This window comes from Myxine glutinosa, chromosome 9 (genome assembly GCF_964187855.1).
Source record: "Myxine glutinosa chromosome 9, kmMyxGlut1.1, whole genome shotgun sequence".
In the NCBI taxonomy this organism is placed as follows: domain Eukaryota; kingdom Metazoa; phylum Chordata; class Myxini; order Myxiniformes; family Myxinidae; genus Myxine; species Myxine glutinosa.
The window spans coordinates 39,100,397-39,126,883 of NC_136269.1; the positions used below are offsets into that span (position 1 = coordinate 39,100,397).

Consider the following 26,487-nt stretch of genomic DNA (forward strand, 5'->3'; position numbering starts at 1 on the left):
TATAACTAAACTTGTTGTTTTTCTCTGTGATATTAAAAAGGGTATTGTAAGTTTCCATTGACAACAAAGATGCCTCATATGAGGTAAGGGGGTCAAGTTGTAGTGGGTAAGGGAATGAAGCTGTGTAATCGCTCGTTGTGAAATTAAAACTAAGAATTGTGCTTCTCATCTTATTTAATATCTAATAAAATATCTTTGTATTGACATTTATTAATTATTTTCATGTTCATCAACTGATCTAAAATGGCTGAGGATTCATTAAAACAATTGTTGTTTCCAGCCTTCTTACTACCTAACAACAATAATAGCCTATTAACTAATTGTGATGGGTCATTTGGAAGAAAACTAACACCCGAACCAAGCTTACTTAAAGCATCAATAATATGTTTCTCCTTCTCATTCTTCTTACTTTTACCAGCAACAGAAACTCCATAATCTAGTGCATTTAGCAACTCAATATATACCCTATCTTCCTCTCTTTCCATATCAAGTGGTTCCTCAAAATATTTTGAACCGCTGAATCCGGGGTTTGTTAGAAGAAACATTAATCTTGGAGTTAATTTAACATTTGGTTGAGTAGAACTCAAGAACATCAATTCATCATTAAATATCAATACCTTTTCTTCCACAAGATGAAACACTGCTGGTTCTTCTGTTGGAATGAGACCTGCTCTGGTTTTTGAACCCGCCGAATATTCATTGTTTTGAAGAGCTTCCACAACATAATTAGGGGGTTGATTTACCTCCTCAAGTTTCCGAAATAATCCCTCGTCATCATATTCTAATTCACCAAGTTCTTGTTTTGTTATCTGACTAAAATCTTTGAGCATTTGAAGTTTTTTCGGAGTAAATTCTACCGTGGGAACTGTAGGGTGTTGAGTTTTCAAAAGTGGTTTAAAGAATTTCTCTTGTTTTCTTTCAAAGGCTTCTTCACCAGTTAGTTTCTGTCTCCGTTTCTTCTTTATCTCTTCCTGTTGTTTAACAACTTTTGAAACTAATTGTTGATGTTCCTTAAACTTTCTTTCTCTTTCTTCAGTATTCATTTTCTGTATTTATTTATTGAAAAATATCATTTAGTATCTCATCTTGTTTCACAACAATATATTTATATTTTCCAATCGTGTGTTTCATATAATTTTCAAATTCTTTTTTACTACATAACGTAGAGCAATTATCTCTCCAAAAATTATTTACATCTATTGAATTTAACTTAAATAAAATAAAAGTATTGGCATTGTTTCTTATTGAGCGTCGAGGGAGTTGAAAATATGATTGACTAAGATATATACAATTACAAGAAGAATGTCTCCCTCTTGTATAGTAGCTATCCATTACTGTTTGGTTTCTCTCATTAACACAATCATCAAAGATGACAAGGTTCTTTTTTGATTTATCTAAATCTTGAGGTGAAGGTATATCATCCGTATTATCACTGAGAATACAAGTTATGGGTTTCGATTTTGATTTCTGTGTATCACAAAATAATTGTATTATATCATCAATATTATAATCATTTAGTTTGTTTTGAAGTTTAAATAAACCGATAATGTCTTCCTTTTTAAGACCCGCATTAAAACCCTGTGAGAGTAGTTGATACTCGGGTTGAAAACTTGACTTTGTAAAAATTATTAAATTATCATAATCTAAAAAATTAGAACCAAGGAGCATCTTTAAAAGTAAACAGGTTTTTCCACATCCGCTTGAACCAACTATTAGACATCTCAATGAATTTGGAATGTTTTTATGGTTATTAAATTTTATCTTATTTTCCCAAACGGGTAAAAAATCATTCATTTATATATTTGGAAAACAAGTTATCCAACTTTTTTTGAGCTATTTGAGAAACTCTATATTTTATCCTGAGTTCGGGTTTAATTTCAAAATAATCCATTATTTTATTTATATAGTATCTTGTATTAACATTTCCATTAAAATTATTTTGAATAATAAATATCATTAAACCCTTATACATTTCCTCAATACAATTAGTCTCTTCCCTTGAAAGAAATGGTGTATTATCATCACAATACTTAACATTCATCTCTCTTATTAATCTTGTAAAGTAATTCATTTTTGGTTCTAATTTAAAAGAGTTATATATTTTTTTATATTTCTTATTATCATTAATTAAAATTAAATCACAGAAAATACATTGTTTATATGAATCCTCATCATTAAGCCCCACTCTATCACAAGCCGGACAATTCTCTAATTTATCATATGGAGAGTCTGGAAATTCTAAATATCCTTCAGAACTTATCATATTTATGTGGTAAATTTTTACTTAAACTAAACGCAAGTTTATTCATTAATAAATACAATGTTTCAAAGCACAAAAGACAAATTTCAATCAATCTCTACTTCGGTGGAAGATATAGAAAAATATGTCAAAGATGTTAAATTGAACAAAGATAAATATGGAAATTTTTGGGTAAAACCAGTTATGGAAAATAACATGAGCCCCTCTATTTCATTTAAAGGAAGAGCTCTAACTATACCTGGAAAGACATCCATTAAAGTAAATCTAACAAAAGTTTCTCCTCTACTCCTGGCAATTTATTCAAAGCTTGAAAAAGTGATTGACCACGATACTTTGAAAAAGAATGATAAGACCATTAATAATTCTAGAGGAGACATTTGTATTTTCTTTAATAATCCAAAGGGTGTAGATCTAAGTAAAATGAATGATGTTAATATTTCTGGTGAAATGTCATTTCGTTCTATGATAGTTAGAGATTATTTAAAGATAACTTTTGATATAAAAATTGTAGAGATTGAATCTGTTAATGAAAGAAAGTATATAGATATTGATGGGAATATTTTTCTTGCTAATTAAATATGAGTCAATACAGCAGTGAAGATTTTACTATTTCATTGAACTCAGACGATAGTGATGATAGTATTTCATTGAACTTGGACGATGGTGATGATAGTATTTCATTGAACACAGATGATAGTTATGATACTAATAGTTTGTGCTCAAATGATAGTTATGAGAGTAGCTTTATTGATGACTCTGAGTATGATTCTGAGTATTCATGTGATAGTTATGACTTAGATGATTCTGAGTGAAAAAGTGTTTTAGTTTAAGCACAGCGATATATATAAAACGGAGCTGTAAAGCTCAAAAGTGTTTTATTTTAAGCACAGTGATATATATAAAACACCACGTTTTCTCACGCTATAAATATGGTTTATTGTGATACTTGCGAGAAGGAAGTAAAATATTATAAACAACATATTCTCACCGCAAAACATACATACAACATTTTAAACAAACTTTCCCCTCTTCCACCTGAAACAAAACACTGTTCTACATGTAATAAAAATATCCTCAAGAAAGGCTTCAAAATACATCTTAAAACAAATCTACATTTATCAAATTTTATCACAACTAAAAACTCTGATGGAGCATTCAAAGGACATATTAAAATAAGAGTCTTTAACTTCAAACCTCCTGAACCAGAGTCTATAGTTGATGCTGTAGAAATAGTTAAACCTGCTGTTCAAACGTTGATTGAAAAAACACTAAAGGAAATGAAACCACTTAAATTTTATATGGGAGTAAAATTAGAAATGACAAAGGATGAAGGAGTTATAGATGCACCATACATGAGAACTGAGCCACACTTTATATCTTCATATCAAGATTTTAAAACATCAGGAGTCTATGATGAACTTATTAAACAAGAGCAAGATGTGGATAATTCAATCGTAGGAAGTGGATTCAATATAGGAAAAATTATTTACATAGACATTCATATTCTTAAATCAGATCCTCTAAAAGCTTCTTCTTACATTGATTTACCCAGTGTTATCAAAAATAGAAAAGCAGTTATCAATATCAAAAATAAAGACAATAAATGTTTTCTCTGGTCTATTTTAGCACACTTACATCCTCCACATTTTCATGATGAAAGAGTATCTCATTATAAAAAATATGAGAATACATTAAATACGAAAGATCTAAAGTTTCCGATGACTTTAAATGATATTCCTAAATTTGAAAAGATGAATAATTTATCAGTTAATGTTTATGGTCTAACAGAAACAAACAACATTCAGGTTTTAAAGCTTTCTGACAATTGTAAACAAACTCATATTAATCTTCTATATTTTAATTCAGACGAAAATTCACATTATACATACATCAAAGATATTGCTAAATTAATAAAACCACAAGTCTGTAAGAGAACAAATAAAATATATATTTGTTTGCGTTGTCTTAACTTCTTCAATTCACAAGAAAGATTAGATAAACATTCAAATTATTGTGGCGAACATAAATCAACGGTAATCAATATGCCTAAAGAAGGCTCAAAGATCACATTCAAAGATGAAAATAAAAAGATCAAACATCCATTTGTTATATATGCTGATTTTGAAAGTATTTTAGAAAAAATTGATACTGCTTCTCAAGATCCAAAAGAATCATACACAAATAAATATCAAAAACATACTCCTTGTGGTTTTTGTTATTATATCAAATCATCCGTTGGTGATAAATATAACAAGTTAGAGATGTATAGAGGCTCAAATACCCCAGAGGAGTTTGTGAAACGACTAGAAAAAGACTGTGTTCGATTAACCAAGATAATGAGAGAAACCAATAAACCAATGTCCTTAACAAGTAAAGAAAAAAGGGAATTTATAAAAAACAATGTCTGTCATATTTGTGAGGAGAAAATTGGTAAAGGTCTAAAGGTTAGAGACCATTGTCATCTCACTGGTAAATATAGAGGTCCGGCTCATCAAAGTTGTAATATTAATTATCAACTCCCCTCTTTCATTCCTGTCTTTCTTCATAACAACGCTCATTATGATACACATCTATTTATCAAGGAACTCTCAAAGACTTCTGGAAGTATCTCAGCAATTCCAAACACGGATCAGAAATACATTTCATTCACAAAAACAATTCACACATCTCCTATTACTCATATCAGATTTCTTGATACATTTAAATTCATGGCAAGTCCATTGGTTAACTTGGTTCAAAATCTAAAAGAGTTTCCATGTCTTTCAGAGTATTTTTTAGATAAAGATTTTCTAACACAAAAGGGAATTTACCCCTATGACTATATGGACTCATTTGAGAGATTCAATGAAACACAACTTCCTTCAAAAGAAAATTTCTATAACAAATTAAATAATAGTCATATATCTGATAAAGATTATGTACACGCACAAAATGTTTGGGAAAAATATAACATCAAGAATCTTGGCGAGTATCACGATTTGTATCTCAAAACTGATGTGCTTTTATTGGCCGATGTATTTGAAGCCTTTAGATCTGTTTGTCGCACTGGATATGGATTGGATCCTGCTCACTACTACACAGCACCTGGATTGGCCTGGAGTGCGATGTTGAAAATGACAAAACAAGATTTGGATTTGATAACCGATGTTGATATGCTTTTGATGATTGAAAAGGCAAAAAGAGGTGGAATTTCACAAGTCTGCTCGAGTAGATACGCAAAAGCAAATAACAAATATCTTCCAAATTATGATCCAACGAAAGAGAGTTCTTACTTGATGTACTATGACGCGAACAACCTGTATGGCTGGGCAATGTCTCAGGCTCTTCCTTATGGAAAACTTAGATGGGTAAAGGAAAAAGACTACAAAAACGTTTTACAAGATGTATGTATCTCTACACAAAAAGAATTGGATGAAGAAAAAGTTGGTTATTATTTTGAAATTGATTTAAAATATCCAGAGGAACTCCATAACCTACACAAAGATCTCCCATTTGCTTGTGAGAAAGCAAGTCCAAAGAAAGAATGGTTGAGTGATTATCAACGATCGTTTGATATAGGTGAATCAACAGAAAAATTACTTACTACATTATATAACAAGAAAAATTATGTTCTACACCAAAGAAATTTGCGACAATATTTATCAAAAGGTCTAAGAGTAGAGAAGATCCATAGGGTTCTAAAGTTCAATCAAAGTCATTGGTTAAAGGGGTACATTGATTTTAATACACAAAGAAGAACAGAGTCAAAAACAGATTTTGAGAAAGACTTTTATAAATTGATGAATAATGCGGTCTTTGGTAAGACTATGGAGAATGTGAGGAAAAGACAAAATATCAGACTATCAACATCTTGGGAACAAGCATCAAAATTAATTAATAGACCGAGTTTTACTCGAGCTGAGGTCTTTACTGAGAACTTTTGTGCGATCCATTTGATTAAAGAGAGTATTGAAATGAACAAACCTATTTATATTGGAACAACAATTCTTGATTTATCAAAGTCATTAATGTATGATTACTTTTATAATAACTTGAGGAAGAAATATCAAAATGATGTTAATCTACTTTATATGGATACAGATAGTTTTATTTTGAAAATTAATACCAACGATGTTTATTCAGACATGAAAAGAGACATTAATATCTATGACACGAGTAATTACAGTCCAGAGAGTGAGTTGTTCTCTTCTAAAAATAAAAAGGTGATTGGAAAGTTCAAGGATGAATTAGGAGGAAATGTTATGAGTGAATTTGTGGGATTGAGGTCAAAGGCTTATGCTTATAAATACATTGTGAATAACGTTGAAAAGACTGATAAGAAGTTAAAAGGTGTAAAGAAAAATGTTCTTAAAGTTTATTGTTTCTTTAATGATTATTATAACTGTTTAACAACAAAGAAAGAAGAGTTTAGAGAGATTAATGGAATAAGAAGTTATAAACATCAATTATATTCAGAAGAGATAAATAAGAAAGCATTGGGGGCTTTTGATGATAAGAGGTTTATTTTAGAAAATGGAATTGATAGTCTCCCTTATGGTTATATAAGTATATAAGTGATAAGATATATATATAAGTGATAAGATATATATAAGTGATAAGATATACATAAGTGATAAGATATATATAAGTGATAAGATATATATAAGTGATAAGTTAAAAAGGGGGGGGGGTTGGGGATTTTAACGGGCTACCGCCGCCTTTTTTACTATTATATAAATGATAGAACCAAGTATCAACCAGACTAAAGAGTGGAGGTGTAATCAACCTTGGTATATAAATGGAAAACATAATGAATGTGAAAAATATCAAATAGGTATAATTGAAAAGGCAACTGGTAAAAAAGTTCACAAAACAAATAAGAGAATTAATTTAAATACCGGTGAATTGGGTAAAAAAGATGGAAATATTTTTGAGTGGACGGAAAACTTTGATGGTTGTCAGGAAAATATATACTTTAATTTAAAAATGGTATGTGGCACTGGAGGCGCTCAAGCAAGAACATTGAGGGAGGTTTACCATTTTATCTTAGCTCAGTTAAAATATCTTAATAAAGAACCAAACTCAAACATATTTTTTGTTAATATATTAGATGGTGAAGAGAGTTGTAGGAGAATTAAATTATTTCCCACGCATAAACAAATATTTGTAGGGTCGTTGTTTGAGTGGGTTATATTCACCAGATGATATTAAGAGTAAAAGGTTAAAAGGTCCATGAGGTCAGAAGGATCACAGGTGTTTAAGTGGTCTAATGAATAAGGATAACATGTCAAAAGGTTAGAAGGTTCGTAAAGAACAGGGTGAGAGAAATATAGGTGTTTAGGGGCAATGAGGGAGGGAAAGAATTAATATGGAAGTGAATGGGTCAATGTTTGAGTGGGTCAAAGATTAATCTGCCAGATGATATGTAGAAGAAGGATGATAGGTCTATAAGAGAAAACAAATATTTGTAGTGTTTGAGTGGTCTAATGAACAACATTAAGGATAGGTACTACAGACAAAAGGTTCATAAAGATGAGGGTGGGAGAAATAGAGGTGTTTATGATTTTTGAAAAAGACAAGGGGGTAAATGACATTAGATAGGGATTTCCCATGTTAAACGGAGGTGTCCCAGAAGCAACATTATTACACTACTATCGTCACCGTACTGTGTGCAGCACATCGTTTGCCAATTTCAACACGGATGATGTTTCAAATATGCTGGATATTTCATTCCTATTTGCTGTTCCACCATCGTTCTGATTTCCATCATCATTCCGATTTTCCCTGCCTTATACTTCCGGAAGCAGTTGATCTAGCTATGACGTTCAATGAAGGCCAGCATTTTAATAGACGGTACACTAGTCTAGGCAAGAAATTCAAAAATGTGCTTATTTAAGCTGCATGAGGCATTTTTGAGGAAAAGCAAACAAATAGGTTTTTCTGAAAGGGGTTTCCGTGCTGAATATGAATATCTTGTTTGTGTTTCCCAAAATTGCCTAATTAGGTCATTAATTAAGGTCAAAGGTCAATAAGTGCAAAATTCAAGTTTTCACAGAAATTATTTTATTTTTAATATCCAATACAGTGGCGAAAAAGTTTATCGAGCATCTATCATATTAAGCCATATATCGTATGTCAAAGATTTGAATTTAATGGAAAATGTGAGAAGTTCGCTGTTCGCTGTTCATGGTAAGAATTGTGGTACATGTGATAGGGACATGTGATATGTTCACATGTGATATGTTCGTGAGATGTGATATCACAAGTGATATCATATGAGATGTGATATCACAAGAACGTGAGATGATATATCATCTCGTGGGATGTGATATCACAAGAACATGTGATATGTTCGCTGTTCAGTAAAGTTGTTAAGTAAATGTGAGTGATTGAGGGAACAGTAACTGTGAGTTCTGAACTGTGAGTTGTGGGAACTGTGGGAACTGAACTGTGAGTGATATCACAAGTGATATCACAAGTGATGTGATATCACAAGAACATGTGATATGTTCGCTGTTCAGTAAAGCTGTTAAGTAAATGTGAGTGAGTGAGGGAACAGTAACTGTGAGTTCTGAACTGTGAGTTGTGGGAACTGTGGGAACTGAACTGTGAGTTCAGTAAATGTTCAGTAATGTGATGATATATCATCTCTTGAGATGTGATATCACAAGAACATGTGATATGTTCGCTGTTCAGTAAAGCTGTTCAGTAAATGTCAGGCACCAGAATCAATGCCACCATCCAGTGATGCTGCACATCACCATATACAGCGTGCAAATTACCAGAGCTTCATATGGAGAGAAGCGTGCAATCCAAACCCAGTAATTCCTTCCCCAATGGACTCTGCTGGATGGAAGCCGGCTGATGGTCTTCTCTCACCGGTGCTCATATCTTTACCCCCTATCCCAAAAGCATGCAAGGGCATTGTACAGTGTGGCTGTACCAAGGGTTGCACCAGTGATCGGTGTTCGCGCAAGAAATGGGATTTGAAGTGTACGGACGCATGCAAATGCAGTGACTCGGAGACTGTAACATGCAAAAACAAGACTAAATAACGCCAATGCTAGGATATTGCCACAATACGGTTATTTGACAGTTCATCAGTGTTGGTTTAAGGGGGTGAAATATACATATAAAATATAGAAATATTAAAAAGGTGACATATTCCTTTCTAATATATTGTTAGATATATTGTTGTCATATATAGAGAGGAAACCAAAATCCGTTTTGGTGGCCTTCGTTGGAAAAGAGACAAATCCATGCGTCCAAAATTGAACTGTTATTGAGATATTGGAAAATGAACCGTTATTGAGATATTGCCGATAGAATCAAGAATTCCTATCATATTTTTCATTTAATTTGAATATTCAGCACATAATATGACGTTTAATTTGAATGATATGTAGAAAATTCTTGTAAAAACATCTAGGAGACGTCAAATAGGACCTTACGAAAATGTCATAAAAATTCGCATTTTGTACGAATTAACCCTTGACCCTAATTGGTGGCTAATTATGCAAATTTCGCAAAACAAACAACAAAGTCTCATTCCCCTGAACCTAGACAATGATGCTATGCCATACATTCTTTTCACTGGTGCATTTTGACATGAAACATCAAAGGGAAATCGACTGACATGGCACTCCGTAGAAAGGTCAACCGTTACGGAGATATTCTCCATAGAAGTGAAAATTTCTTTCACATTTTCCATTAAATTCAAATATTTGACATGCAATGTATGGCTTAATATGATAGATATTGGAAAACCGTTTTTACCACTGTATTGAATATTAAAAATAAAACAATTTCTGTGAAAACTTGAATTTTGCACTTATTGACCTTTGACCTTAATTAATGACCTAAATAGGCAATTTTGGGAAACACAAACAAGATATTCAGATTCAGCACAAAATTCCCTTTAGGATAAACCTATTTGTTTGCTTTTCCTAAAAAATGCCTCATGCAATCACATTTGCTGGAAATTGAACCAGTCTACACATTGTAGTCGGAGGAAAACGAAATAAGCCAACAACATCTATGGCATTCGGGGAATAAGATGTAATTTCACTTCTAAGGTAACCTTTTTACACTACCTCTTCGCCACTCGACAGTACAGTACATTTATTTCCACGTGACGCAATGTACTTTGTGTACAGGGTAAGTGGAGGCGAACGCTGAGGCGATGGATTTTTTTTTTTTTTTTTTGTATACTGAATCGAGGCTCGTGAAAGAGCTAACATTTATTTCACAAACAAATCAACCAGACAAACTAAATATATAAAAAGAGGGAGCGGAAGACAAGATGGGGAGAGAAGGGGAAGCACACAAACACAACATTTGACAGGGAGATGTGTGGGAGGGAGAGGGCTTGGGGGGAGGAGGCGTGGCAAAGGGGGGGGGGGGGGGGGAGAGGTATAAAACACATGAACACCAAGGACTTCCAGGACAGAAGTTGGTATTTCAAAAAAGTGGAATTGGGGTGAAATTAGCGGGGGTAGAAAAGATCAAGGTTTTGGATGGGGGAAGATAAGAGATGGTGGTGAACAGGTGTTTTAAAGACCTGGAGGGTGGAGTGGGATTGAAGAGAGTGAGGGAGTTTGTTCCAGAGGCGGGAGAAAAGAGGAATGAAGGAGTGAAGGTGAGCAGAGAGTCTTGATTTTGGCAGTTTAACCATAAGAGGGTTGCAGGCAGATCTTGTGCGACCTGTAGGAATATTTGCGGGACAGAGCCCAGAGGGAGCAAGGCCAGAGAGGAGTCGGTAGAAGACGGAAAGACCACCAACCTGCCTGCGGTGAGTGAGTGAGAGGCCCTTGGAGTTAGCTTCATCGCGGGAGATTCCAATGATTCTGAATGCTTTGGTTTCAACAGCGTGAAGACGAGCTAGGTGTGAGGCAGGAGCACCAGCCCAGAGGGGAGAGCAGTATTCCATTGAGCTGCTGATGAAAGCCTTGTATGTGGTGAGGAGCTCAGGTGTGCCAAGGAAGGACTTCGCACGACGGAGGATGATGCCCAGTCTGCGACTGGCTTTGGAGGCCAGATTTGAAATGTGGTTTTCCCAGGAAAGATCATGGCAGATAGTGAGACCCAAAAGCTTGAGTGACAGAACTTCTTGGAGAGGATTATTCAGAAAGAATGAATGAATTCAGAAAGCATGAATGCCTCAACTCTGTGTTTGCCTCTAAATCTTGTGTCCCAAACCCATCCCTCTCTGTACCCACCGTACCCAGTCGTACCCAGCTGCTCCTGGACTCTGTGTCCTTTCCTCCTGACAAGGTGGAAAAGTTTCTGTCAACCCTCGACTCTGATTCTGCAACTGGTCCTGACGGCATCAGCCCACGGGTCCTAAAATCATGTTCTTCCGGTCTTTCACTCCCTCTTTCTGTTCTCTTCACCCTCTCTTTTGCTCAAGGCCATCTGCCAACTGCTTGGAAATCAGCCAACATCACCGCTTTGCACAAAAAGGTGCAAAAACAGATCCCAGCAACTACAGACCAATCAGCCTTCTCCCAATTATCAGCAAAGTCATGGAATCCATCATTGCTTCAGATATGAAATCTTTCCTCTTCTCCAATGGCTTGATCTCTGATCATCAATTTGGTTTCAGACCTGGTCACTCTACTCTGGACATGCTGCTTCTGCTTTCTCAACAATGGATGGAGGTCCTCAACGCCAAACAGGAAATTAGAGCTGTCTCCCTTGACATTTCACGTGCCTTCGATACGGGCTGGCACCCTGCTCTGCTCACCAAACTCTCCTCCTTTGGTATTCATGGAAATCTCCACGCATGGCTGGCGGACTTCCTCTCTGGTCGTAGTCAACGTGTGGCCCTGAATGGGTTTCTCTCATCTCCTCTTCCTGTTCAGGCTGGAGTTCCCCAAGGTAGTGTTCTGGGCCCTGTGCTTTTTCTGGTCTTCATCAATGATCTCTCTGACTCTCTTGAAAATCCTCTCTATCTCTTTGCTGACGACTCTACTCTCTGTCGCTCCATTCCTCATCCCTCAGATCGGCAGTCTGCAGCCTCCTCACTCTCTGCAGACCTGGACAAAATCACAGACTGGGCATCCAAATGGAACATGTCTTTCAATCCTGATAAATCTCAACCTCTTACGATGTCTCTCCGAAAAGACCGACTGGACAACCCTCCCATCCACTTTCTGAATAATCCTCTCCAAGAAGTTCTGTCACTCAAGCTTTTGGGTCTCACTATTTGCCATGATCTTTCCTGGGAAAACCACATTTCAAATCTGGCCTCCAAAGCCAGTCGCCGACTGGGCATCCTCCGTCGTGCGAAGTCCTTCCTTGGCACACCTGAGCTCCTCACCACATACAAGGCTTTCATCCGCAGCTCTATGGAATACTGCTCTCCCCTCTGGTCTGGTGCTCCTGCCTCACACCGAGCTCGTCTTCACGCTGTTGAAACCAAAGCGTTCAGAATCATTGGAATCTCCCGCGATGAAGCTAACTCCATGGGGCTTTCACTCACTCACCGCAGGCAGATTGGTGGTCTTTCCGTCTTCTACCGACTCCTCTCTGGCCTTGCCCCCCCAGCTCTCTCTGGGCTCTGTCCCCCAAATATTCCTACAGGTCGCACAAGATCTGCCTGCAACCCTCTTATGGTTAAACTGCCAAAATCAAGACTTTCTGCTCACCTTCACTCCTTCATTCCTCTTTTCTCCCACCTCTGGAACAAACTCCCTCACTCTCTTCAATCCCACTCCACCCTCCAGGTCTTTAAAACAGCTGTTCACCACCATCTCTTATCCTCCCCCATCCAAAACCTTGATCTTTTCTACCCCCGCTAATTTCGGTCCCCTTGTGTTTTATACCTCTCCCTTCCCACGCCTCCTCCCCCCAAGCCCTCTCCCTCCCACACTTCTCCCTGCTCTCAAATGTTGTGGTTGTGTGCTTCCCCTTCTCTCCCCATCTTGTCTTCCGCTCCCTCTTTTTGTATATTTTGTTTGTCTGGTTGTTTTGTTAGTGAAATAAATGTTAGCTCTTTCACGAGCCTCAATTCAGTATACAAAAAAAGAAAAGAAAAAAAAGTGGATGGGAGGGTTGTCCAGTCGGTCTTTTCGGAGAGACATCGTAAGAGTGTGAGATTTGTCAGGATTGAAAGACATGTTCCACTTGTTTGCCCAGTCTGTGATTTTGTCCAGGTCTGCAGAGAGTGAGGAGGCTGCAGACTGCCGATCTGAGGGATGAAGAATGGAGCGACAGAGAGTAGAGTCATCAGCAAAGAGATAGAGAGGATTTTCAAGAGAGTCAGAGAGATCATTGATGAAGACCAGAAAAAGCACAGGGCCCAGAACACTGCCTTGGGGAACTCCAGCCTGAACAGGAAGGGGAGATGAGAGAAACCCATTCAGGGCCACACGTTGACTACGACTAGAGAGGAAGTCCGCCAGCCATGCGTGGAGATTTCCATGGATACCAAAAGAGGAGGGTTTGGTGAGCAGAGCGGGGTGCCAGACCGTATCGAAGGCACGTGATATGTCAAGGGAGACTGCTCTAATTTCCTGTTTGGCATTGAGGACCTCCATCCATTGTTGAGAAAGCAGAAGCAGCATGTCCAGAGTAGAGTGTCCAGGTCTGAAACCAAATTGATGATCAGAGATCAAGCCATTGGAGAAGAGGAAAGATTTCATATCTGAAGCAATGATGGATTCCATGACTTTGCTGATAATTGGGAGAAGGCTGATTGGTCTGTAGTTGCTGGGATCTGTTTTTGCACCTTTTTGTGCAAAGCGGTGATGTTGGCAGATTTCCAAGCAGATGGAAGATGACCTTGAGCAAAAGAGAGGGTGAAGAGAACAGAGAGAGGGAGTGAAAGAGCGGAAGAACAGGATTTTAGGACCCGTGGGCTGATGCCGTCAGGTCCAGTTGCAGAATCAGAGTCGAGGGTTGACAGAAACTTTTCCACCTTGTCAGGAGGAAAGGACACAGAGTCCAGGAGCAACTGGGTACGACTGGGTACGGTGGGTACAGAGAGGGATGGGTTTGGGACACAAGATTTAGAGGCAAACACAGAGTTGAGGCATTCAGCTTTTTCACGTGCGGAGTCAGCCGTGTGGCCATTTGAGGTGAGGGAGGGGATGGAGGGGGAACAAACACCAGAAACAGATTTGACCAGACGCCACCAGGATTTGGAAGAGGGAGACAGATAAGAGAGTTCGGTCCTGAGAACGGAGAGATATTGTTTCCTGGCTCTCCTGAGGAAAGAGAAAGGACGAATGCTGTCACTGATGCAAGTGTGGGATGAGGTGAAGCAAATCGGGAAGTGGTATTAATGAAGTGAAGACGTATTTGTGAAATGACCTGAAAGGGGGAGACGTAAATTGGGGTAGTACTGTATAAATTTGAACGGCACTCAGTAGAGTGCATACCTTCGCCAGGCTGAACAGTTTGTGTTTTGTATCCCACTGATAAGCCAGATCTGGATTCGGACCTGAACCAAAATAGAATCGGCTTGTTCTTGTCACCTAAACAACTCATCCAGCAAGTTTATTCATAACTCGTCCATAACTTTTATTAAATATCATGTTATATATCGCTTTTCACCCGATCTCTCAATGGTGAAGAATCACTTTAAAATTAAATAATTATCGTATCCAAAACCAGATTCAGATCTTCATTAAAATCTTATCGATTAGTCCTCGTCACACACCCAACATCTCGACCAAGTTTCGTCCGAATTCGTCCATAACCTTTTGAGATATCGTGCTACATATCGGTTTCACCCTTTTCACTCAATGGTCAAGAATCACTTTTAAAATTCCAGTACCCAGAGCCGAATTCAGATCATTCAGAATTCAGATCATTTCGTCCATGTCACATACGGTACCTCTCTGCCAAATTTTGTCCGAATCCATCCACAAGATTTTGAGATATCTTGTTCACAGACAAACATACGAACAGACAGACAGACAGACAGGGGTGAAAACATAACCTCCATCCACCTTCGGTGGCGGAGGTAACAAAAAGTCCTGGTCAAAGTCGAATCACCCTCGTGTATTGTGAAAAACAATGTGGTGATCAACAATAACTTTATACTCCAAAAGCAAAATGCTTTACATCCGAACTCTCAACATATATTGTTTGTCAACAACAACAATATATTTGTTCAGCAAACAAATTGCAGACAAAAAAAAGTGATGCAAATTTCTCACGGAAGATACATTCTGAGGTGAAATTTCAGACCCAACTCCAAGAGGAATGGCCTAATTGTACAGCATTATGTCGGTGTGCACTTGCCTCAATTTCTTCTTTTATCAGCTCCTGCTCACCACAACACCAAAATGAAACAAAAGCGGTTAACACTAACGCACTCGCACATGTGCACACACACACACACACACACACATGCAGGTAGAGATCAACATACCAATTAACTATGCTGAGAATGGACATGGATGAATTTGTTGAACTGTTCATGCCCATAGCAACTTAATGCAAAAATAAAAACAAGTGCAACAGGTGCATCAAGTTGGGCCGAGATCGTACAGAAAAATTAATGTGGGGAAGCACTCTTTACTGCAACCACCTGGACAAAATACGTATCGACTCGGAGTGTCCGACTTGCTGTACTCCAGGTTTGATTATGCGTATTAACACAAACATCCCACAATATTATACAAATTACTTTACATTATTTTGAATCTCCCTCTGATGTGCACACTCCTTGCTTGCTGTATATTTATTTTGTTTTGGAAAGGGAAGGGTGGTACACTACTCACAATAAGTTAGGGATATTGTGGGAGTGAGTTTTTTTTTTTATAGGGGTTAGGGTTATGGTATTGAAATCAAGAATGCTGTGTTTTTTCACACTCATTAATAACCATAGAATTAGGACCAACAACTTTTTTTCAACATAATTAATACACAAAATCAACCACACCAAAGAACCTGTCAATATCCCTAACTTATTGTGAGTAGTATAAGTGTAGTGGAGGCCTGGTGTGCTCGGGCTCTTCACAGAGAACTCTGCAGTGATGTTTGTGGCTGCTATTGTTTCTATACAAGGAAACTTACACATGGAAGGAAGCCATTTTGTTCATCGTTCCTGTGCTGTGTTGACACCCCGTTAACTTCATCTATCAATTTTACTCTTCTTCCTTTTCACTGTCTGATCCCCACAGTTAAATTAACCTACCTTGGCATCCAAATTCCTTCATTTACTTAATCTATCTTAAAAATCCCAATTATTGTCTCCCCTCCTACAAGAAGGGGTGACATTATTTTTCCAATGTTTCTTTATTTCTTCCCAACAAGAAAGCCACAGAAGGCCTTTCATTAAATGCCATGAGTTGCCTTTCCCATGAAAACTGGCATTTTTTCTTCCTGATCGGAGACAAGCAGGTAACTCTCTTTTGGGCCAAATGTTCTACGAGTAGTATTCCCCATGATGTTTGTGAACAAATAGGAAGGATCCTGTCCACGGAGCACACCCAGGGCCCCGATAAATATTTGCAGACCCAATTAGGGCTTGCAGTAAAGGGCCTTCTGCGACTCCGTGGGTTTCACCCAATATGTAAACTCCCCAACCCAGATTTATACTGAGGGTGTATCCTCCATCCTGTACCTCGTAATGACTAACATTCCCTCTTATTCCTCATTTGCCTCAGTTGGCTCTTTTGATCACTTTCTTGTCGAGGCGCACACCTCTCTGACTATTGCAAAGGAGCAACCACGAGGTAGAACATGGCTGTTTGCATTTAAACCAACTGGTAGGGACATCAATCGGCCCTCTTAAAAAAGGATTGGACCACCATCTCCACAGCACTTGATATTGATTCCGTGTGGGAATTCTTTCATAAAGTCGACGTTCTCTCATGCAGCAGTTTATCCCATCCCATCTGTGACTTTCTTATCCATCTTCTAGAACCTGGTACACCGAATCCTGCGGAGATGGCAGATGCGGTCAGCTTGCTTTCTCAACATGGAAAGCTAACCTGAATGAGGGTAACTTTTGTTCATACCATAAGTCTCACAACCAGTTCATCCTCAGGCAATCAAGAAAACATCATCTTACAAATCTCAACGCCAATCTCTCAACCAGTGTCCTTCCTCAAAGTTGTGGTGTTGCCTTCTCAAATCCATCTCTGGTCTTTGCTTCCCATCCATCCCGTCCCTCACCACGAAACAGTTGTACTGCAGACTCTGCCTGAGATAAGGCAGAATGTCTAAACATTACCTTTGCCTCTAACTCTCGTGCACCCAGCCCATCCTGTTCTGTTCCTATCTCCCACTTGCCCACTGGACTCTGTGTCCTTCTCACCAGACAACCTTGAACCTGCTTCGGGACGGGCCCAGGTGGCATCAGTGTTCTTGTTCTCAAATCCTGCACTGCTGTGTTGCTCCCTATCTATCGGCCCTATTCAATATCTCCTTCTCTTTTGGCCGCCTCCCCTCTGCATGGAAGTCGGCAAACATCACTCCCACCCACAATAATGGTGCAAACAGAACCTACCAACCATAGGTCAGTGGGCTTGCTTCAAATTACAACCAAAGCCGTGGAATCCGTCATTACTTCTGATTACAATTATTTCCTGTTTTCAAACAGCTTAACCTCTGACCATCAGTTTGGATTCCGACAGTCACTCAACATTAGATATGCTTCTACTCCTCTCTCAACAACATTTGGATGCCCTCAGTCTCAAATAATAAGTCAGGACCATTTCTCAGGCATTTAACACTCTGGCATCCCACTTTCCTTGGCCGGTTGCATAGAAGGCCAGCTTCATTCTTGGATTTCTGACTTCCTCCACTCAAGCAGTCAACACGTTGCCATCAATGGAACCCTCTCCACCCATCTTCCATTGGAGGCTGGAGTTTTCCAAGACAGTGTGTTGGGCCCACTCTTGTTCCTCATCTAAATTAATGACCTCTCCGATGCTCTGGAAAACATTCACTTGTTTTTGCAGATGACTCCACATTGTCATACAAGACCCAATCCCTCTGATAGGCAGACATAGGCTGTCTGTGCATGTCCGTCTGTGCATGTCTCTGTCTCTCTCTGGAAATTATAAAACACTGGTGTGATAAATGGAACATACCCTTCAATTCCGGAAAATCACACTCTCACACTAACACTCCAGAAGGATTGTCAAACCAACCAACTTATCTTTTTGCATGGTCATCCACTGAAAGAGGTTCAGTATCTTGAATGTTCAGCCTCATCATCAGTGATGACCTTTCCTGGGCCAACCACACAGCAAAGCTGGCCTCCAAAGCCAGCTGCAGATTGGGCATCCTTAACCAAAATCTTTTGGTGCAATTTCAGAACTACTTGAAGTCTACATGGCCTTTGTCTGTAGCTCGATAGAGTACGACTCTCCCATATAAGCTGGCTTTCCAGCATCACTCCCCTCTCTCATGGATTCAGTGAAATCTAACGCTCTCAACGTCATTGGAATCTCTCACGATGAGGCCGAAGCACATGGCCTATTGCTATCTTATTGTAGTCAGGACAGTGGTCACTCCATTTTCTTCCATGTATTCTCCAACATTACTCCCTCTGGTCTCAGTCCTCCGACCCTCCACAGCAACTGCAGGATGCATGCGTTCTTCCAGTAAATGCCCCTACTTGTTAAACTTCCAATGAAAAACTGGTTAAACCCAGGATGAATGCACATATAAACTCTTTCTTTTTTTTCCCCTCACTTCTCTCATATATGGAAACACCTAGCAGAATCAGTTCTTTTTCACTATTCCCTTCAGGGCTTCAAGCAAGCACTGCACCACGATGTAAGATTTCTATGATGATCCCCAATTCGACCCATTTTCTTTATTGCCCCAGGGGCAGATCCAGAGGAGGGGGAGGGGGAAGCACACCTGCTGCACCGCACGCCCTCCCTAAACCCCTCGGGGGCGCACCCAGCAAGTGGCCGCCCTCAGCCCCGCCCCTCCCCTCAAAAGTGATCATTTTTTCCATTTGTATTAACATGTACAATATATAACCGAAGATGTGGTCTCGGAATGTGGGATCACCTGATATTCCTCAAACCATAGCTGATGTTGACTGCAGCGTTAAACATGTAACTGATTTGTACCATGCAGTTTGTTCCCACGGTGGATACTTGATGATTAACGAATTACCAGAATCATTGATTTGTCATGATGCTTCTTTCCTCTCCTAACCATTCATGAACCAAGAAGTGGAGTGGTATCCCAAATATCAGACAATCCAGAGTCCCTATCATTCTGTTTGAATTTGGCACTCAGTCTGTGTTTTCAAGACTCAAGAACATGATTTTTTAACTGTGCGAAATTCTCCAGGGTTTACAATAGGCATCAAATGTGTTGGATAAGAAAATTTTGTTATAAGTGATTCACATCGTCAAGATGATGAAGACGAATGTTCAGCTGATGGCAAAACCGTAACTCTGATCGAAGGCCACTTCCATGTCAAATATTGTGCAATATGTCAGAGATATTGATTTATCTTGATCATTATCTTGATCAACAACCCTGGTGTTGGGCTAGCGGCTAGGGTGCCGGCTTAGGATCCTAGGATCCTGGGTTCGAATCCCGGTCGATTGCTGAATTAACGCCGGGGGGGTTGACTCAGCCTGTCATCCTTCCGAGGTCGGCTAATTGAGTACCAGTTCACTGGTAATTCCCTGTTTGTCGTTAAAGGCGGCAAAAAGGGTTGGCGTCAGGAAGAGCATCCGGCCGTAAAACATTGCTTCAAAAAGGGTACCAAAAAACAACAACAACCATGGTGCCCGAAAAAGGCCAACCCCCGCTTGCGGGGAAAAATGGCCTCTAAAGGTGGTTATTTTTTTTTTGTTTATTATCTTGATCAACAAGGAGAGATGCAGAAAATAGGGCAAAATGGAGAAGATTGTCATGGGGACCGCAAGGCTAACCCCCGCTCTAGCAGGGAAAATGGCCTTAAACTGCATGTTGTTGTTGTTGTTGTATTATGTCATCTGTTTCATTATATGCGGTCTGCTTTTCATTAAATTGGAATTTCATGAGGAGAAAAATAATTAAAATAAATGTTGAGTTTTGAGCAAAAGTCTTTTTCATTAGAGAACTTATTTTCAAGTGTATTAGAGCGATCCGTTGTCTATATTTAGAATAGTATTTAGATTAATGACAAAAAGAAACACCCACAACAAGTGTTACCCTCGCTCTGCTCGGCAAAATTGTATTTTTCAGCGCAATGTAAATTTTTTGCGCCCCCTCTTCCAATAACCTAAAATCATGGATCCCCACCTGTACCACCATTAATCTTTCCTACCTCAACCATATTACTTGTTAGTTCCATCCACCTCCCCTCCTCCCTGTCCTCCTTCCTGTTCATTCATTCCCTTGAGGTTTGTCCTACTGGCAATTACACCTTGCTCTTCATGAGCCTCGCTCCTGCGAATAAAACAAGTGCTTGAATTGAACGCCATACCTTCATTTCTCAGCCAATCCGTGAAAACTTTTGTGTGGCGGTACCTTATTTCAATACAACCAGAAATCTTTTTTGATTTTTAAGATTGATACCCTCATTCAGATTTTTGTTGGTGATTTGTGGGTTAGGTAACTAAAAGAGCAACTCCAAATACTTTTAGTCTTCCATTTTGAAAACTTAAATACAGCACAGTATGCTGTTGTCTCACCAAAGCTCTGCACTTACCTCTATCATGGATTTCACCTCTGTGGGTCGGCCGTGACGTGCCTCACTGGCCTTTTGCTCCACGAAGCAGGAAGGCACACGGCTCACTTCGACGCAACCATCCTGTGTAAAAGCCAGCTCCAAGCCATGGCGCTGCAGTTGCTGTTCATACGTCCTGCAAGAATGCGACCTTTACAAGGTTTGTAACTGTTGGGCTAAAGATATGGAGGGCATAGTGGGAAGAGTTGGAGGCAATGTGTAGCGAAGGATCAATGTGAAAGGATGAGTCAAAGACGTTAGGACGGAGCAGGTGAGAGGGGTGAGGAAGGGAAGGATGAATAAATGAGTACCACGGGAGGGTTGGAGGGGAGGGGGCCATTCATGGTCAGCATTTTTGAGGTGTTGTCAATCAGTTCTGCTACAACCAGTATCGTCATGGTTTATATCCGGCTATAGGCCTCATCTAATCATGATATCTTTCAACCCAGACCTGAACCTGCACCTTGCATGAGCAATTTTCCTGCCAACTTTTCATTTTACTCTGCATCAATTGACTTTTCTGATGTAGTCGCCATGAAAGTCTCCATTTTGTTGGTCTAAGTGCTGAGACATCTGCCAGTCTAGACAAGCTGACTGTCATGGTCTCCAATATAACCTCTGATTATATTCAAAAACTCACTGACACAAATGTTTAACACCGATATAACTAACTTGCAAAAGCTTGTACATTCATAATACTCATAATAATAATAATACTATTACCATGCAGAGGCTGGAAAGTTCTGTAATTTTTAATTTTGCAAATACCTGTGACCATTGTGCACGTTGCTCAAATTGGGATGCGGTCAATGGTCGATGCCCTCATTGCAAATTGGCTCATGCGGCCTCTCGGTCTTCTAGGTCGTCTCTTCATATTTTGTACCCTCTGACCAGTCATTCTGTCCTCTGACATTTTAAAGAGCTCGATTCTCTACGTTCCAAATCTTTTCACCTCCAACGATTTGTCCACTGGTGTCTCACATTTGGAATTGCCTACCCATGTTTGTCTTTTCAATATCATTAAGGTAGCAACCTAACACTACGTGATGTTGCGTTCTACCAGCACTCGAGATATTTACTAACCCTGCAGAACTCGACCTCCCAATAATGACCCGCTGTCTTCACTTTTTATCTCTTATGCTGTTTGTGTGTACCTATCGCACCCCTCCCCATTTCTACACCTTGGTATGCGTGATGCCCCACAAGTTGACAGACCTGAGCAGAACCACTTCATCGTGGTCACATTGTAGTTTGAGGGCAGGGATGACGCAGGATGACCGTAGCACCCTTGCTTCAACATCAGATGGGTTATCTGTGACTTTATACAAGTCTGGGGAGCATGAACGGAGAGCAGAACAACAACATATGGACATCTTTAACACCTGGATAACATCTCCATGGAACAATATGATGCAGGTTCAGTCAAAGCAGGTACCTGAAGTAAGCTGCTCTAGCCGTACCCTCTCGTGGGCAGCGTGTTGGTCCACCAGAACCAAAAGCTTTCCGTCTACGTGGCAAAGAAACATGGTCGGGAAGACAAGAGTGAATGCACTTATTTTAACGAATACAACTTTTCTTTCACATAAAAAGGCAATAAGAGAAGGAAGCTTAGACAGGGGAGGTCATAGCTCTTCATGCCTATGCCATATCCATAATGTCACATTTCCACCCATTGTAAGTGAAGCCAATTACACAGGTAACTCCAAGCAGGGAATTTTTGCCAGGATTCTGGTACACAACGGCCTATTATTTTCAATATTCCATGGGATCTTTAAAGGCCACAGTCTATTAAATGCATGAGGGACGGACAGTTTTATCTCCACATTCTAAGGATTGTGCTGTAAGATTCAGTGCCCCTTGATGATGTTACTCAATGAGTGGGCAGTTAATTGTCCTGAAATTTCGAAGGAAGTCAACTCAAAACCTGACTTTTCATAATTGCCAACATTTTGCATCATAACCTTGCAACTACCATCAGGCCCGCCTCAGCTGCATCACTCTCTGATATGGAATGAATTAGATGCTCGTCTGTCAAATGGAACAAGTTATTCAACCCTGGCGAGTCTTACTTCACCCAGTCGATCCCAAATGAATCAAACTACAGTAAATATTTTAATGGTCAACCATTGGAAGGGGTTCAGTCTCTTGAACTTAAATAAGACCCCCTTCCCCCTGCCCCATCAAACTCGCATCTCCTGGGCTGCCCACAGAGCTAAGCTGCCCTCCAAAGCCAGCCATACTATCCATCCTCCATCATTCAAATTAATTCCTTGACAAATCAGAACTACTCACAGCAGAAGAAACATTATATATCTCAATGGAGTGCTGCTTGCTCTCCCAAAAGAGGTGGCACTCCGGGTGCATGTCTCTCCATCACATCTGTCTCTCCTTGATTTGGTGCAAGCTAAAGCTCTCAATATTACTGGCATTTCCATCCCTTGTGTTGGCTTAGCAGTTAGCGTTCCGGCTTGGGATCCTAGGATCCTGGGTTCGAATCCCGGTCGATTGCTGAATTAACTCCAAGGGGGTTGACTCAGCCTGTCATCCTTCCGAGGTCGGCAAATTGAGTACCAGCTTGCTGGGATTACTGATCACGGTGTTTACCCCGATTTAGAATAGGTACACCGTATCCCTGCGCATCGTAAGAGGCGACCAAGGGTTGGCGTCAGGAAGGGCACCTGGCCATAAAAACATTGCCTCATACAGGGAACCATGACTGTCATGGGGCCCGCAAGGCTAACCCCCGCTCTAGCGGGGAAAATGGCCTTAAAACGATCATTCATTACTGGCATTTCCAGTGACTGCGCCAAATCACAAGGCTTGTTGCTCACATTGCAGACAGGTTGGTGACCTCCCTGCTTTTTATAGTCTCTCCTCCAGTTGAGATCCCTCTGCTCTCTCAGCACTTTGATCCTCACTGCAACTCCAGCAAGCACACGTTCTTCCAGTAACATCCGGGTTAAAAACTCCCAAAATACAGGCTTACTGCCCATCTCCACTCTTTTGTTCCTCTGATCTCATTTGGCTGACCACCTTCCTGAAGTTGAGGAAGTTCAATGCTAGTCTTCCCTCAAGGGCTTCAAGCAGGTGGTGCACCCCCATCTTATGCCCCCCTCCTTCCCCACCTGTGATCCTGTCTACTCCTATTGGCCCTCCCTAACCAAACCCTTGTACTTGCAAGTTACGGATTCTTTCCCTCCTCTCTCTCCTCTTTTACTGTTCGATCACTCATTCCCTTGTGGCCCTGTGATAGGTGAACATTTTTATCAGGAAATAAAACGACACAGGTTCAAAATATATTGCACAGAAGTAAATAACGGCAAATTACATCTTGTAAATAATTTCAATTGTTTCTGGGTTTGCTTATGCGTTTGTTTGTGCATTTGTTTGTTACTCTTTCACACCCAAACCACAGCACCGAGAGGCCCCACATTTGGGTGTAGATACTTCAAAACCTGGGCAACGTTTCAAGCTACCACACGTTGGCCTCGAGGGCCGCTTTGAGGCCACGGTAGGCCTCTATAAAGTGTATATTGGGATGTGGGGTCAGGCAGGGCTGCCACAGGCCCGCAGGCAAAAGGTAATCACCATGAGGCAATAACTCAATAGCTTTTCAATGCCAATGCCAAACACGTCACGAAATCCTCGCCGGGAAAAGCTCATCCTGTGGGGCAGTGCCGGAAACCTCCTCTCCCGCACCTCCCCCGCCTCCACCCCCAAACTCGTGATAAATAGTCACCTGCTTTTCTGTGTTCTTCTCTGATGGCAGGAACAAGGCAGGCAATGAATTTCTTGTCAACTTGCCTGATAACCTATAGAGCCGGGAAACCAAAACATAAAATTGGAATCGCTAAGAATTCACAAACATATAATTTATAACAAAATAAATAAGGAATGTCCTTTTGACGGTACCATGTCTTCTACTTTTAGTATTGTACACTAGCAGGGTGTGGGTACCTGGCGCTGCCCAGTGATGTTCTAATCCTGTTGGTATTTTGAAGAAATCAATTTTTTTTATTTTTTCCCCCATTTCTGGTGGGGGGCCTAAAACACCTCCCCACACCCACAAAGGAATGGGGTCGAGGATCATTTAATATTGACTTTCACATACCAACAAACGCTTAGATACGATAGAGCGATAAAAATCCACAATCCCAAAAATGCAACATTTAGTTACAAATTTTTCAAAAACGTTTTTTTTTGCCTAAAACACTCCTCAGCACTCACTGAAAACCTCTGAAAGTTTGCCGAAGATCCGTTTGGACATATCTGAGAAAATTTGCCAAACAGACAAACAGCCAGACAGACAAACATCTCTCATAGTATAGATAATCCTACCTCAAATGAAGAAATCATGTCTTTGGTAAACTTGTAGTGGTACAGGACTTTGTGGACCTTCACTGCCAAAGATCCCGACTGACAGCTCCTGGTATCTACAGCAAGCTGTGCGACATAAACATCGCTTGTCTAGATGTGACGTACAATATTCCCAGCACAGATATCACAAACAGCACAAACATCCGGTGTGGTCAATAAACGTTAAACAAACACGAATTAAGCTGGAGTTCGTAGAACACCTTACAGTTTTGAGGAGGGTAAAGGGCGGGGTGAGGGGGTTGGGGAGGGGGGGCGGGGGAGAGACGGGAAGGACATGGGCGTCCTTAAAAATAGTAAGTTTCCTGTTTGGAATTATTTTCAATTTTGCTTCACTGCCAAACAGGCAGATAGAGTAAAATAAAATGATCGCCTCTCTGGGGATGTGATTGGGACAAGATTCCGTACGATTTGCCAAATTCAGAGCCAAAGTATGTACTGCTACTAACACCAGGTTCGTTTTCCAATGCATGTTCCGAGTCGTGTTCAAAATATAACATTCAATTGAAATCAGGTTGTTCCTCGATCATAAACTGACGTTCGCAGACAGAAAGACAGACAGACTAAGTGAACCAATTGCTTAACCCACTTTTCGCTGACTTTTCGCTTCATCCATGCACGAGATATTTTCTCCCTTCCTTCACCTGACATAATCCAACCATATTACCTGCAAGTTACCGTGTTTCCTTCCCTCCTTCTCTCTCCTTTCCTGTTCGTTCATTGCAGTGCCCTACTTTCAGAACATTGCGTTTTGTCCCTCTACCACCTGGCTCTTCCATGAACCGACATTAAAAAAAATCAAGAACAAAAATAAAATTGACAAACCTGTTCGGCTTTGTTTTTTTTCTGAAAAACATTGAAAAACATTAACCACGGTATAATTTGAAGATTTTTTGAATTTTTGTTTTGTCAATCAAAAAAAGTGTCGAAAACAGCCCTAAAGTGTGGATTTTCGATTTTGGCATCGTGTCCTTCAGCAAAGCACAGTACAATCCTGAACTATTTCACCAGGTAATTCAAATTTTCAGTGGCTACATCGTCCATTAATATAATTACTGATCTGATGATCCGCAATGGCGAGTTTAGGTTTAGTGCTCGGGGTCATTTCGCCACATTTTGTGGTTGTCCATTCGATATTTTCATTGATTTGTATTGGAAATATTTTGTCTATTTACATCATTGCTATGAAGATCCATCCCAAAGATTCCAAAATCTTCAGCTTTTCTTT

The 26,487-nt window shown here is 39.9% G+C and overlaps 1 protein-coding gene across 6 annotated transcripts in view; it reads right to left on the minus strand.

Annotated features, from left to right (window-relative positions):
• The window catches only part of MLH3 (mutL homolog 3), a 65,484-nt gene that overhangs the window by 17,647 nt on the left and 21,350 nt on the right, over positions 1–26,487 (minus strand). For 2 of the 6 annotated variants that reach the window (XM_068129281.2, XM_068129283.2), the window contains 6 exons: positions 25,224–25,328; positions 24,625–24,697; positions 22,321–22,392; positions 22,101–22,215; positions 20,868–21,021; positions 15,491–15,514 (listed from right to left, as the gene is read on the minus strand). In XM_068129281.2, coding sequence (XP_067985382.2) covers positions 15,491–15,514; positions 20,868–21,021; positions 22,101–22,215; positions 22,321–22,392; positions 24,625–24,697; positions 25,224–25,328 — 543 coding nt within the window. Of the gene's footprint in view, positions 1–15,490; positions 15,515–20,850; positions 21,022–22,100; positions 22,216–22,320; positions 22,393–24,624; positions 24,698–25,223; positions 25,329–26,487 lie in introns of all 6 variants that reach the window. The other 4 variants (XR_013624520.1, XR_013624519.1, XM_078784274.1 and 1 more) reach the window with 2 other exon arrangements.